The 13,977-nt window shown below is 39.4% G+C and overlaps 1 protein-coding gene across 2 annotated transcripts in view; it reads right to left on the bottom strand.

The window, feature by feature from the left end:
• Positions 1–13,977, bottom strand: part of VEPH1 (ventricular zone expressed PH domain containing 1) — a 217,766-nt gene that overhangs the window by 16,282 nt on the left and 187,507 nt on the right. For both annotated transcript variants that reach the window (XM_077750127.1, XM_077750126.1), the window contains one exon: positions 6,745–6,862. In XM_077750127.1, coding sequence (XP_077606253.1) covers positions 6,745–6,862 — 118 coding nt within the window. The remainder of the gene's footprint in view (positions 1–6,744; positions 6,863–13,977) is intronic.

Raw genomic sequence — 13,977 nt, forward strand, 5'->3', positions numbered from 1 at the left:
TTAAAAGGCAGTAACGGAGGCCTATACAGTGAGAGACTTGCCTCACTCCAATGACCACAGGGACAATGGGCTTGGAAGCCAGATTAGAAAGAGTCAGGTCAGATGGAGAAAGATGCAAAGAGATGCAGAATGAATATAGACACCTTTTGTTTTAAAGAGGAGGCGAGGCAAACCATAAGAGACTCTTAAGTACAGAGAACAAAGACAGTTTGATAGAGGGAAGGTAGATGGGGTGATGGGCCAAATGGGTGATGGGCACTAAGGAGGGCCATCGCTGGGATGAGAACCGGGTGCTATATGTAAGTGATGAAATCACTAGTTTCTACTCCTGAAACCATGACTACGCTGTATGTTAATTAACTTGAATTTAAATAAATAAATAGATAAATAGCCAAACAAATGAAATATTGTCTGTAAATCTCTTAATGTAGAGCTGGTTCATAGTAAATGCTCAATAAATGGTGGCTGCTATTCCTATTATTACTAAAAAGATAATAAAGAGGAGGTGAGAGGTAGTTAGTAAGTGGAGGCAAAGGAGAGGATAAGCCACTTGAGTGTGTTTAGAGGCCAATGCGAAGATTCAGTTGGGAGGAAGAAACTGAATAGGGAAGAAAGGGTAATCTATAGGAGAAGGTGGGAAGGATGAGATCCTACCTATGCAAAATATTGCCACCCTCTTGAGATATTGGATGATTTTATTCTCTGTGGCTGCTTAAAGCACCTGTATGTCATTTACACAGGCGAGTTTGTAGCTGAAAAACACATTTCTTTCTTAGCGTAGTTATATACGTAGGTAAATAAAACGTTAGGGTTACTCTGAAAGGTGATGGCTAGAGCTCTTTTGAAATATTTTATGTGCTTTATTTTAGAACTACATAAAAGTTCTTTAAATTGATGTCATGTTAAGCCGGTGTACTGATAAGAGGCTGGTTTACTCACTCTATCTGCCTTTTGAAAGCACGTTTCTGCTCCACAGCCTGGCTTGACTCAGCTTATTCTCCAAGTGGAAAAGGACACATTCCCATGTGTGATAATTTGTTTGTGGAGAGCCATGGGGTGACTAATGCTTGGGTGCAAGTATCAGGCCATCAGACATTTTTACTCTGTGTCAGGATAAGATTGTTGACCCAATATGATAAGGCAGAAGGATCAGGAAAGTGATGGGAGATAAAGAATAGAAATTAGCCCCTGAAGGGTGCTAGGTTACTGAGCTTAGCTTATTTCCCACTGAAGCTCACATGCTCTCAGTGAATTTACTACAGACTCTGTGTATATGTGTGTATTGAAATCTTTTAGTGAAATATTAAAATTGGGTATTCATAAGATGTTAAAATCCTGTGCACAGCAACATTTTCTTCTTATAAAGATTTATTTTGCAAGAGTTGCTACTTTAAGGTTTCAGTTCAGTGTCTATTTAATTTTGAGAAAGCACTGGATTTTAAAGTTGCATTTCAAAACAAATCTTCCATACTCATCCTATCACTTACATAATCCATGAATTATTTGGCATCCAAATACTTGTTAACCACTACCATGTACTGGGTACTGAGTACTGGGTAGGGCATACACAGATGAATAATCCATACTTCCTCTCCTCCAGCTCACTGTCCAGTCAGGGAGATTAGTAGCAACATGCTGTGTGTGCTGAAGAAGCGTGGGAGAATAGAAAGAACAGAGGAGAGGAATTTATTTTTTGGGGGTAGTGGTGTGTCCATGTCTGCGGGTGCATGTGTGACAGAGAGAGCTGTGAGTGTGTGGGAAGGCTTAAAAGAGAGAGGCATGCCTATAAACAGGCATAGAACAGGAAAATGGGAAGAGGGGGAAAAGAAGAGATTTCTAGTCTGAGTCAATATGTATGCATTTATCTTGTCATTAAATAATGGAAAGTATCTTTGAACAATAAGCTGGAGTTCAACTTATATAATATTGAGTGCATATTCAATAGTCTCTAATAATAGGTAAATGTGAAGTTATCCTACACAAGCTCTGTCCTGCTTTTGGGACTGACTCTACCCATGTGCAGGACATAAGACAATATTCTACCACATGTAGTTGGAGGGGAGGCGTCACAGGGGAAACCCAGCCACCACATAAACCCAAAATGGAGTTTTCTTTTTTGTTACCTTCAAAGTACTGTGAAAGTTGATAATGACATCCACTGTTTCCATATTAATGGACTCACAGAGGTATTGGTGGCCTATAGATTGGGTCCTCAGAGGCCACTGAGCCCACTTTCACATTGGCATTTGGAGTGGAAAGTTACCTAGCCCACACCGAAGGTGTCCGGCAAAGGAGAGCCACCACTGCTATTACCGGTTTGCAGTGTGTGAAGAAAATCTCCTGACAGAGGCCTTTCTTTTCTTCATATCATTCTACAACCATCTCCATTTGCTAGTCCGATATAATGAATAGTATGCTTCTGTAGCACAAATATTTGAAATCATGTTCTAAAGGGGAGTCGTGATCGAAGGTTGTTTGAAAAAAATGTTTTTGTTTTCTTTTATAACCTAAGGAGACCTCCCACAGACGATCACATTCAACATCTAAATATCTAGTGACTAAGAGAGTAATCACACTGGGAGTGCTCAGATTTATACAGGAGGACACGAGCGCCAAAACTGAGACATCTCTAAGTTATTTTTTTCTAGGGTGTAAGAACATAGGCATCCCGTGTGTCTTGAGAAATAAGAGTGAAAGTCACGACCTAGTTCTTCCTCCTCCTTTTAACAAATGGGACTGAACTGAAAGCCAGATGTGTTCCAGGATGAGCTGGCTGACTAACTGTGACTGCTAGGCATGCATTAGCGGTTCCGAGACATGAGGGCAACTGATAAAGGGGATTTGCTTGTTTTTCCAGAAGTAAGTTCTGTTCTGTTCTATCCAGTTGCTCAATCTCTATTCTCTCATTCACGTGGAGTAATGGGATTGGCAATAAACACCACCAAGCAAATCTCAGAGGATTCTTGAGTTATTTCAGTGATTTTCTAATCTTCTACTCTGTATTTTTATAAAATAATTTTCGGAAACTGAATCAGCAATTGGAGGGATTGGAAATAGCTTCTACGTAACCATTTCCCTCATGTAATCATTTCCCACACATTATCATACCAAAGCCCTTGTTCTTCTTTAAGTACATTAAGTCACTGGAGAGGTAGATATTATAACATTGTGGAATAATTGTTCTTGGAATTTCCAATATTCCATGTCCTCAATTTGGATTTGCCTAAGAGGTTGAAGTTTCAGGTTCAGGAATTAAGCTGCATTAATCTTGATTCTATCACTTGGTAGCTGTGTGACCTTGGGAAAATTGTTTCAGTCTCCTCATCTGTAAAATGGAGTCAATAATAATCAGAAAATTACTTAGCTCATTGTTAGTATCATAAATGACAGCAATTATAATAATTCCAGGACCTTTAGACTATTGTAGCATTCAGTTTCCTCTGAGTTCATCTGCACCTAATGGATTCAAAGTATATTTTACTGACTACCAGATATTAAATGCCTGTGAATTTCTGTATGCTGCTAGGAGTCCTGGTAGGTGATAAGACTTTAATCTGAAGAAGGGAATGTACTTAGGTGACCATGTAAGCCAGATGATTTGCTGTCAATTTCTGAATGAGTCCCATAGTTTGGTCTATATATTGTTAAGAAGGATTTATCTTTTAGAATGTCCTTCTTGATGTCTAATTGAAATTTCTAAATGCCTCATGTTTTATTTCTCATTTATGGAGATGCTTAACAGCACTTTTTGCTTTATATGGGAACACTGAATACTTGACAGCAATTATTTTCATTTGTCAGTACTTCAAAAATAATACAGTTTTTTAAAAAATTTCTTTCGTCTTAGGCTCCCCAATTCTACTTCTTTAAACTCCTCCTCTCTTTGAACCCTGTGATGGGCATCTGGACTCTGGGAGCACTGATTAAACCCAAAGCAGTAAAAAAAGTCAGGCATAGCACGTCAGGTGCTAAGCTGGGGAAGTGGGCTATTTGTTTCATATATAGTGACTTATCTCAAGGAGGAAAGAAGCCCCATCCTCACTTACCAGATTCACAATGCACTGGGTATGGTATAGTGATGTATTTAATTTGAATTAATACATAATCACAATCTTGAAACATTTTATTTTAACGTTTGAGGCACCTTTGATTTTGTCATTTCCAAATATTATTCATTCATTCATTCACTCACTCAGCAGTATTCATTCCCTCCTATAAACATACAAGTAGGCTAGATTTTTCCATATATGCTTTCTGGCCCTAACTGGATTATGAACTCCTTCAGAGGAGAGATATTGCACCTTACTCATATTTTGTCCCAAGCTTTGGCCTACAGAAAACATTCAACCAATGCAACAAACATATGTTAAGTAAATGAAAAGTGGGCTGCGGGTGCTACGTTTGCTGTGCGTAACCAAATAATAAAATATTTATTCCTATGTCTTGGTCATCTTTAAAATTTAAGAACATGAATGCAAATATTGTCTCCATGAATAATATGTGTCAGCACCGTTATGTTAGACCTTTCACTTCTATGAAATGTACAATCTACATGCTTAAATAAGATGAGATCAACAATCTACATACATTTTTCAGGGAATCAAGAGTTTTTGGTGAAAATAATAGTTGAAAATAGGACTTCTCTCAGACTCACATTCCCTTTCATGTAGCAAAAAGGAAATGAGCAAAGAAATCTAAGCACAGTGAAGTTTTTAGAGCCAAGCATTTTGAATCAATATGCTCTGCTATAACATATTTGGCCTTGTTTGAATTTTTATTGCTATATATTCCTGGTCTATATTTAACTGTGAGAAACACAAGTAAGAAAAAGTAAAGGTGCAAAATGTTCTTTTCAAGTGTATGGCAGCGAATTTGAGAAAACATATATTAAAGGAACACTTTGTGTTTTTAACTTTCAGCCCCTCTTCTGAGGCCTCCGTTGGCCAGATACGATTAAATGTTTATTGAACTAAGGACTCAGCTTACTTGGAAAGAGAATTCTTAAGGGTCTCTAAAAGCCACCTAAGATAAGCACCCTACTTCGCCATGTTCTCAAATAGTTTCGTTTATGCTCTTTTCCATAGGTGGAATAAAGTATAATGAGGAAGTTTTATAATGGAGACATTCAATTCCCCAATTCCTTATTTGCTCAAATTAACTTTTTAAAATTGGGGTGTTCACTCTGGCATTAGCCCAATGCAGACTCTGTAATCAGCCAACAATCTGTGCCTCACAGAGGCTGCCATCCTGCACTGCCAGCCTCTTCCATCCACACCTTTTCTGCTGGCTAATACATTTTAATTGGTGCCTCTCCATGAGCCCCTCACAACTCCATCTGGCCAACTAAACACATTTCTTCCATTCAGTCTTAATTTCTTGGCAGTTAGCAAGAGAATGGACTTACCACAACGGGTAGTCTTTAAGATGCACAAAATCCTAAAACGAAAGGAATGGGTATGGGCAGTGTAATCCGTGGCTCTCTAGAGATGGCTCAACTACAAAGTGGCTTTGGGCTCAGCAGTGTTCTAACACTATTCTCTTGGTTGAAACTGCAGTTCCTGAGCTGTGTCAGCATTGGGAACTGAGAACTCTGTGTCCTCTCAGAAGGCAAGTGAGTGATGAACTAGTCTGCTTCCAAGGACAGCATAACTGTGTGAAGACATATTTATTATCAACCTAATTCCACTGGTCAGACTGGAGCAAGTGTAACCAGGAGGCACAATGGTGGAATGGTTAAGATCATGGGCCCTGAGGTCAGACTGGTTCAAACCCTGCTACCATTAATTTATTACCTGTCTGACCTCAGTTAATCATATTTCTCTGTACCTAGTTTCCCCATAAGTAAAATGGAGATAATATTAGTACCAACCTGATAAGATCATTGTAAAGGTTAATGAGCTATAGCTGATATGTTTAGCATAGGGCTTGGCTTATATTCACTAATAATTATTATTTTTAGGCAAGGTCAATAGATCAAATTCCTTGGGCAGCAGAAAGGGAGGGAGAGGGTAAATAACAGCTATGAAGTTATTCCTCAAATAATTCCTCACTCTTGAAATGTTTCACAGCAGAATCATGAAGCAAAAGTATAAGGGGTAGGTCACCTGGGTGACTCAGTCAGTTAGGTATCCGACTTTGACTCAGATCCCGATCTCATGGTTTGTGGGTTCAAGCCCCACATCAGGCTCTGTGCTGACAGCTCAGAGCCTGGAGCCTGCTTTGGATTCTGCACCTTCTTCTCTCTCTGCCCCTCCCCTACTCATGCTCTGTCTCTCTCTCAAAAATAAATAAACATTTTTAAAAAGTTTTTTTTTTAAAGTGTAAGGGGTGACCATGAGAAGACAGGGCTTGTGCATGCATTCACTCCTTCAGTGGCATCTTTTTTCCTTGGAACTTTCGACAGATTGCCTTTTTTTCTCTATCCCTCAGGGCCACCTGGACTGAAATGAATGCTTTCAGGGCAAAATAGCCAGTACTACTTTCTTGATGACTACACATAAGGTGTTGTTTCTCTTGCTTGTTTCTGGTTTATATTTCTTTCCCTTTCAACATCTTTCCTTTCTCTCATTCCCACTTTGGGTAGATGCCTTTCTCAGCATGAGGCAGAGGCCATCAGGCATACATTATTACAACTTAGGATGTTCATGCAAGAAGGCCAACTAGAATGGCAGGGCTCATGGGTCCCTGTAAATCCCAGGGGCACAAGTGATTCTTAGCAGCAAGTGGAAGGGAGGGGTCTCTCACCGGTCGCTTTCTCGGGGTTGTTGCACATGAAGCATTGCCATGCTCCTGCTGCTTCGCTGAAGCCAAATACATCAAAGAATCTCACTTCTTCCAGATGGAGCTGTACCTGGTCCAGATCCTGTTCCAGGAACACAAAGCACAAAGAACATAAGCTGATCTGCCTGCTATGTAGCATTCGAAGACTGGAGAAGAGGGATGTGGGAGCAGGAGGGCCAGTACTCAGACTCAGTGCTAAGGACAAGGAGAGAGCACTGAGAAAACCTTTCTGGGCCCATCTTGCAAAAGAGCAGCTATCTCAAACTCTTTCAAGGGACTTCTCTTAAATGCAGAGGATAGTGATCATGGGCCCCAGGGCTGGGCCCCAGGGCTCAGGAGCAAGGCCTGAAGTGGCCCAGCATTTTCTTTCTCTCTTTTCTTTTTTAAAAAATTTTTAATGTTTATTTATTATTGAGAGACAGAGAGAGACAGAGCATGAGCAGGAAGGTGGCAGAGAGAGAGGGCGACACAGAATCTGAAGTAGGCTCCAGGCTCTGAGCTGTCAGCACAGAGCCTGACGTGGGGCTAGAACTCACAAGCCACGAGATCACGACCTGAGCTGAATGAAGTCGGATGCTCAACCGACCGAACCACCCAGGCGCCCCAGCGCACCATTTTCTTACATCTAATGGCAACTCCAGAATTTCTAAAACGGAGGGGTATGCAAGTGACAGCGTGGTTGAAAGGAAAGTTGTAGGGGAGTTTGTCTGTTATTTATACTTTGCATGAAATTGAGAATCCATTATCCATATGAAAAATTATTTTTGTGAGGTTGGCTTTGTAGGGGGCTGATGGGAGATATGAGAGAGGGCTTAATCCCTCAACCCTTGGCTTTGTCACTGTTTTAGTTTTGTGTTTTATCTTAAAGGTATATGCAAATCCTGCATTATATTCCATGATATGGCTGTATTGGTTTTACTGGAAAATAATGTCTTAAATTACTTATCAGTAAATTAATTAATTGTCCCTCTCCCAATAGCTGAGTTGAATCAACACACCAAGAAGACTGGCGCTGGTTTATGTGCCCTGTGGCATCGTGCCAATGTGTTCATGTTTAAGAGGCAGAGGAGAGAGGTTCTATTACACTGTAAATGGATGGAATACTATTAGCCTAACCAAATTAAATAGCTCTACTGTCCTCCTGAGGCTTTCCTATTATGTAAATGCCTTGTGTCCTCTGTTACAGGGTGGTCAGAACTGTGCTCTTAAAAACTTGCTTTCCTGAGAGGGATTTAATGCCTTTGCTAGCCTTCCACGTGCCCAGCTGACTTATGTGTTTGTCCTCTGCAGAGTTGTGATTTTATTTCCCTTCCTCTGGTCCACACACTCTTACCTTCTACTCATAGTAACAGCTCTTAGTAAGCCCAAGAGCCAAAGGAGGGAGGCACTGCTGATACTGCTTACGATGATCTACCATAAAGAATGGGCAAGTGGCTCCTCAGTTCCTACCCCAAAGTTCCCATTTCCCAGGTCTATGTTTCTTAATAGAGGTGAGAAATATGCCAAACTCTAAGAACCCTGTGAGAATAAACAACTACTTTGTTCATAGTTGAATCCCAAGAATCTAGTCCAACATCAGGAATGGATTAACATTGGTTTGCAAGCCCAGTGCAGAGTTTTCCAATGAACTATATGAAAGTATCATGAACATTTAAAGGGAATTCTTTTAAGAGAACATTTACACTCACTGGAACATAAACACAATGAAGGCAGGGATTTTCTCTGTTATATTGGTTGCTATGATCTCAGCGCTAAAACGCCTATCCCATAAGCAAGCATTAAATAAATATTTGTGGAATAATGAAAGGCATAAACTGGGACCAGAAAGAAATGCTTTTCAGCATTTTTTATTAAGACTATTATGGTTTGTGTTCTCACGCTGGACATGTTGGAGCCTCAACATGTGGAATATAGCATTTTGAGTTGCTAACGTTTAATACCATTTTTTTAAAAAGCATGTTCCCAAGATAAAGACTGAAGAAGCACCTGGGAGTTTTTCAGGTTTCAAAGGATCAAATCTATATTTAAATTTATGGGGGGAAAACAGATGTTCATAAATCTCAGTTTCAGAACTGTGTAGTCTCTGAAGTCTATACTTGGCCATTGGCATGCAGATCACTTCTCTATTTCACACACAACTAAGGATCAATTTTTCATTCACCACAAACACTGCTAACAAACAAAGTACTTAAAATAATATGTAAGGGTTCCTTTATTTCTCCTGTTCTGAGACCAGAAATGTCCCAGGTTGTTGTCTATAATCCACATTTGTCTTGGCAAAAAGTTACTTAAAAAGTTGAGGACAGATGGCAAGCTACATCCCAGTGTTCAAGTTCTGAAGTTAAAGCAGGCTTACTTCTTCAGAGGATTTAGGTGTTATGCAAAAGGAACTGACTGAAGAAGATAGAGGGTAATTCTCTGAACTGTTGAAATCAGTAATAACAGTCAACCTTGAAGAGAGACAGATGCAATACATGTAGCTCCAGATATTGTTGGAAAATCAAAGCAAAATAAATCACAAAACAAGCAAACATAAACCATCAACTAGTGATACCTACATTTTTGGAATTTTGGTTTCCTGCCTGTGCTTGGGGTCATTATTTCTCTCTCCTATTTATCTTCCTAACCCTCCTGGGTCCTATAACTTCTGAGGCTTTGCCTGAGAATTGCTATATGGCACTTTAAAAAAAAAATACAAGAGAACTAAAATTGATTTATTTAGAGAATTATAAGCTTATTTTAAAATAACTAGATTCCAGAAGAATAATAAAAATCATTCATATCTAAGTACAGTCCCTCCATGAGTACTTTAGTTCAATGGCATTGTGGTAGACAGACCCTAGAGTGACCCCTCACCACACCATAATTTCTATCTTCTGGTGTCCATTCCTTCATGTAAACCCTTCCTCTTAGGTGTGGGAGAGACCTGTGATTTGCTTCTGAGAAAATGGCAAAGATGATATCAATTCCATGATTATGTTATTATGTACACACAAACACATACACACCGCACACACACTGCACATACCCTCCTCCCCCACAAACACATACACCACACACACACACACACACACACACACACACACACACACACACACCTATCTTGTTAGCAGATGCATAGGAGAGACTCTTCTGCTGGCCTTGAAGAAGCAAGCTGCCGTGTTGTGAAGTGCCTATGGAGAGGGCCACATGGCAGGTAACTGGGGTGGCCTCTTGGACTAAAGTCAGCCTTCAGCCAATAGCCAGTAAGAGTTGCAGGTCTTTAGTCTTACAACCCCAAACAAATGATATCTGCCAATAGCCTAACCACATTTGGAAGGAGAACCTTCCCAGTCAAACCTCCAAATGAGATCATAGCCCAGCCAATATCTGGACTGCAGTGTTGTTAGATCCTGAGTGGAAGACCCAGCTAGCTCACAAGCAGACTCCTGACCCAAGGAAACTGTGAGATAACAAATATATGTTCTTTTAAACTGTTAGGTTTGGGCAATTTGTTATGCAGCACAAAGGCTCAATACTGACATTGTACCATGAAGAAGGGAAGGTGACAGACACTCTGTTGGCCCATTCTCAATGAAAATGATGATTCTACTTAGAGAGGTCACATTCTTTCAAGAACACTCCAAATCAGGCCTCAATAAAAACAGAAGAATATAAAGAAAAAGATATATAATCATAGTAAGGACACAGTAAGAAAGGTTTTCTTGATAAACACCATCTAATTCAAAAGGGATAGAAGCCCCTGGAGGAAAAATGATGTTTTTAAGTAGCCAATTCAATGAATGTTTCTCCATTTTTTTTAAATCATTAATGGGAGTAGGAATTTGGAGAACTATATAAAAAATCTCTTGCAAAGCCTCTTAGGGGAAAAATAGCCAGATAGCCTGGAAAGACGAGAGGATATTTACAACATTATTTGGATGATAATGACAGCATGAGTCAATGCTATGGATTCTGTAAAAGTGCAAAGTGGCCTCAGGGTCTTATACAGTGGTCGATGTAGTGTGAGAGGGTATGGGGAAGCAATTTTCCAGAAATCAGTGAAAGCATACATCTGGAAGAACTTTGTGTTCTGGTACATTTAAATTCTGTTTAAAGCTATTTTTGCACAGATACAAGACATAGGATTGCCTCATGTGCTCTGTGTGCCTACAGTTAATGGGATCAACTCTACACACATACTTCAAGTATGCTTTAAGATATGTAAACAAGAGGTTTTTTTTTCTTTTTTAACGATTTCCTATATTTTCACAATAGAGGAGGGCTTTTTGTCTTTACAGTTATTTCTAGTGTACAAATTCTAATTATGTGAAGTCCAGGGTGTACAATAAACTTATTGAGGGAAAAAATTAATGAGTCATCCTTATGTCACTTATCTTTATGTTATTCATATTGTCCTACATTGTGCGATCATAGCGTCTTCTAAGAAACATACTGTGCATTGAGTGAATAAAGTAGCAAAAGAAACTCTAAAGAATATTTATGCTATAATTTTTAAATCAACTTCTGAAAAATATTATTATTCAGTTTAATTTATAGCAAGTAGTATTTATAGCACCTGGTGTCAGGAACCAAGGATAAATAGATGGAGACGCTATCCTGTATTCCAAGGATGTGATACAATAATGCATTGGGTCCACAGTATTCCTTACAGAGGAAAACTGAAACACATCTTTATTTGTGGTGAGTTGTGATTTTAGCTTCTTCCAGTGTGACTTTTTTGGCTCTCAACTGGATTAAAGCCACTTGGCAGGAAGACTAATGTCTGTCTTTCTTCCTTTCTTCCTTTCTTCCTTTCTTTCTTTTCTTTCTTTCTCTTTCTCTCTCTCTCTCTCTCTCTCTCTTTCTCTCTTTCTCTCTTTTTCTTTGTTGAAGGAGAGAGAGTGGAGAAGGGGAGGGGCAGAGAGAGAGAGGGACAACAGAATCTGAAGCAGGCTCCAGGCTCTGAGCTGTCAGCACAGAGCCTGATGTGGGGCTTGAACTCACAAACTGTGAGAGTGTGACCTGAGCTGAAGTCAGACGTTTAACCGACTGAATGACCTCGGTGCCTCAGGAAGACTAATTTCTATATTATTTTACAGCTTCTGAAAATACTTAATATAGCACTTCTCTCATAATAGATGTTCAATGAATGTTTGTAAATGTTTATTAATTGAGACACACAGATTTTAGTTCTCATTTATATCAACAGTAGAATTTAGGTTTTTAACCTTCACATCTATTCAATTATGCAAATAAGCCCTTTCAGTTATATTTTTGAAAAATATACCTACATCTTTATGTGTGTTATAGGAATTTGTTTTGTTGAATTTTATAAAACAAGTTTTTAGAATAAAATATGAGTAATTGAAGAATGTTTGTCTAAATCCTTCAATATAGCATGCTGACTGCTTATTCTCAGTATTTCCAAATTACTGGTTCTCAGGAGGTGTCAGTACCAGGAATCCCAGGGAAACTTGTTACAAACATTAAATACAGGTTCCTTTCCTAGAAGCCTAATGCAATAAGCCTGTGTTTGTGCCTGGGAATCTGCATTTCTAAACAAGCTCTTAGGTTATTCTGATGTGCAGTGACTGGTGATTAACCTTACATCCTTGGGAACAGAGGATGATGACTGATTTGTTTCCATTAATCGGTACTTGAGGACTTTTTCAATCCTCTTGTGCATATGTTTATATTCTTCCACAATAGTTTGGTTTCAAATGACAACATATACAATCTGGTTGCGAGAGCAAAAATTCCATTCTTGAAGATCAGAGACATTATTATTCCAACTTGGAAGGAAGAGAAAAAGCATGAAAATTCAGGCTGTTGAGGCTTATCTGAAAGTTGGCAGAAGGCTGGGATGTGTGGGGAAGGAGTGGGCAACAGGTGGGAGACAGACTCTGAGCAGAGGCAGCAAGGGTGCTGACCCAGAAGAACTCATAATATAATTCAGTATTCAATGTAGATGTCACACATGTGCTCTGTTCCATTGTCTCTCCTTTCTCTCTTACAGACTAATAAGGGAACTGTAGGTACATACAAGTACGTAAGGGCGATGAGGCCAGCTCCTTACTCTCACTATAGATCACAGAATAGACTGGACTTTTTTCCTATCCTTTGAGTACCAGTGCGTTGGGAAGAACTGAGCTGCTTCTTGGCAAGTCATGGCAATTCTAACCATGGGTCTGGCTCCAAATGGCTGGAAGAAAGCATGTTTGATTCATTTCAGAGGGAAGTTCTGAAGAACTCTTTCATGTAAGAACCACCAAATATGTTAGAATATTAGACTTGATTCAAAAAGTCAAGTTTTCACATTCGCCTAAGGATCATGAGAAAATAATGTGATTATAAAATGTTGGCAGTAAACATTACAAGAGTTTAAATAAAGCAGTTTATGCAAAAGCTAATGTAAGTGTATGGGTTGAGTAGAAACTAAAGGTGGAAAATTGGGTGAAACTTCATAAATGTTTGATAAACCCACAATTACTTTCCTTATGAACCCAATTTCTTTTAAAATTTAGCCCATTAAAGGCAGCAAAGTATTTTTAATCAGAGTGGAAGCAAGGGCGAAAGATTAATTTGACATTTCTACAGTGGTGACAGCAGTAAAATATAATCATTGGAACCTCTGGCATGACAGCCAGTGTCGATGGTTGCCACCTGCATTTAACAACTATACATTGAGCCTCTAGCACTACTATGGGCAGTAGTCCCCCGTTATCTGTGGTTTCACTCTCCAAAGTTTGCGTTACCCACTGTCAACCCCAGTCTGGAAGCAGATAATCCTCCTGATGTAACATCAGTAGGTCAGTAGTAGCCTACTGCAACTACGTCGTACTTCCTGCATCATCCACCGCCGTTCATCTCATCACTAGGCATTTTATCATCTTCTATCATCACAAGCAGAACAGTGAGTACAGTATAAGATATTCTGAGAGACTACACTCACATAAGTTTCATTACAGTGTATTGTTGTATTATTCTATTTCATTATTAGTTATTGTTGAACTCTTATTGTGCCTAATTTAGAAATTAACCTTTATCATAGGTACGTAGAGGAAAAAGCATAGCATATACTTGGTTCAGTACTATCCGTGGTTTCAGGGATCTACTGGTGGTCTTGGAATGCATGCGGAGAATACAGCAGGGGACTACTGTACTACCACGTGGTACTAGACCACAGAGGGTGCTGATATGGAATGAGCCCAGTGA

This window comes from Crocuta crocuta, unplaced genomic scaffold (assembly GCF_008692635.1).
Source record: "Crocuta crocuta isolate KB4526 unplaced genomic scaffold, BGI_CrCroc_1.0 scaffold19, whole genome shotgun sequence".
NCBI lineage: Eukaryota > Metazoa > Chordata > Mammalia > Carnivora > Hyaenidae > Crocuta > Crocuta crocuta.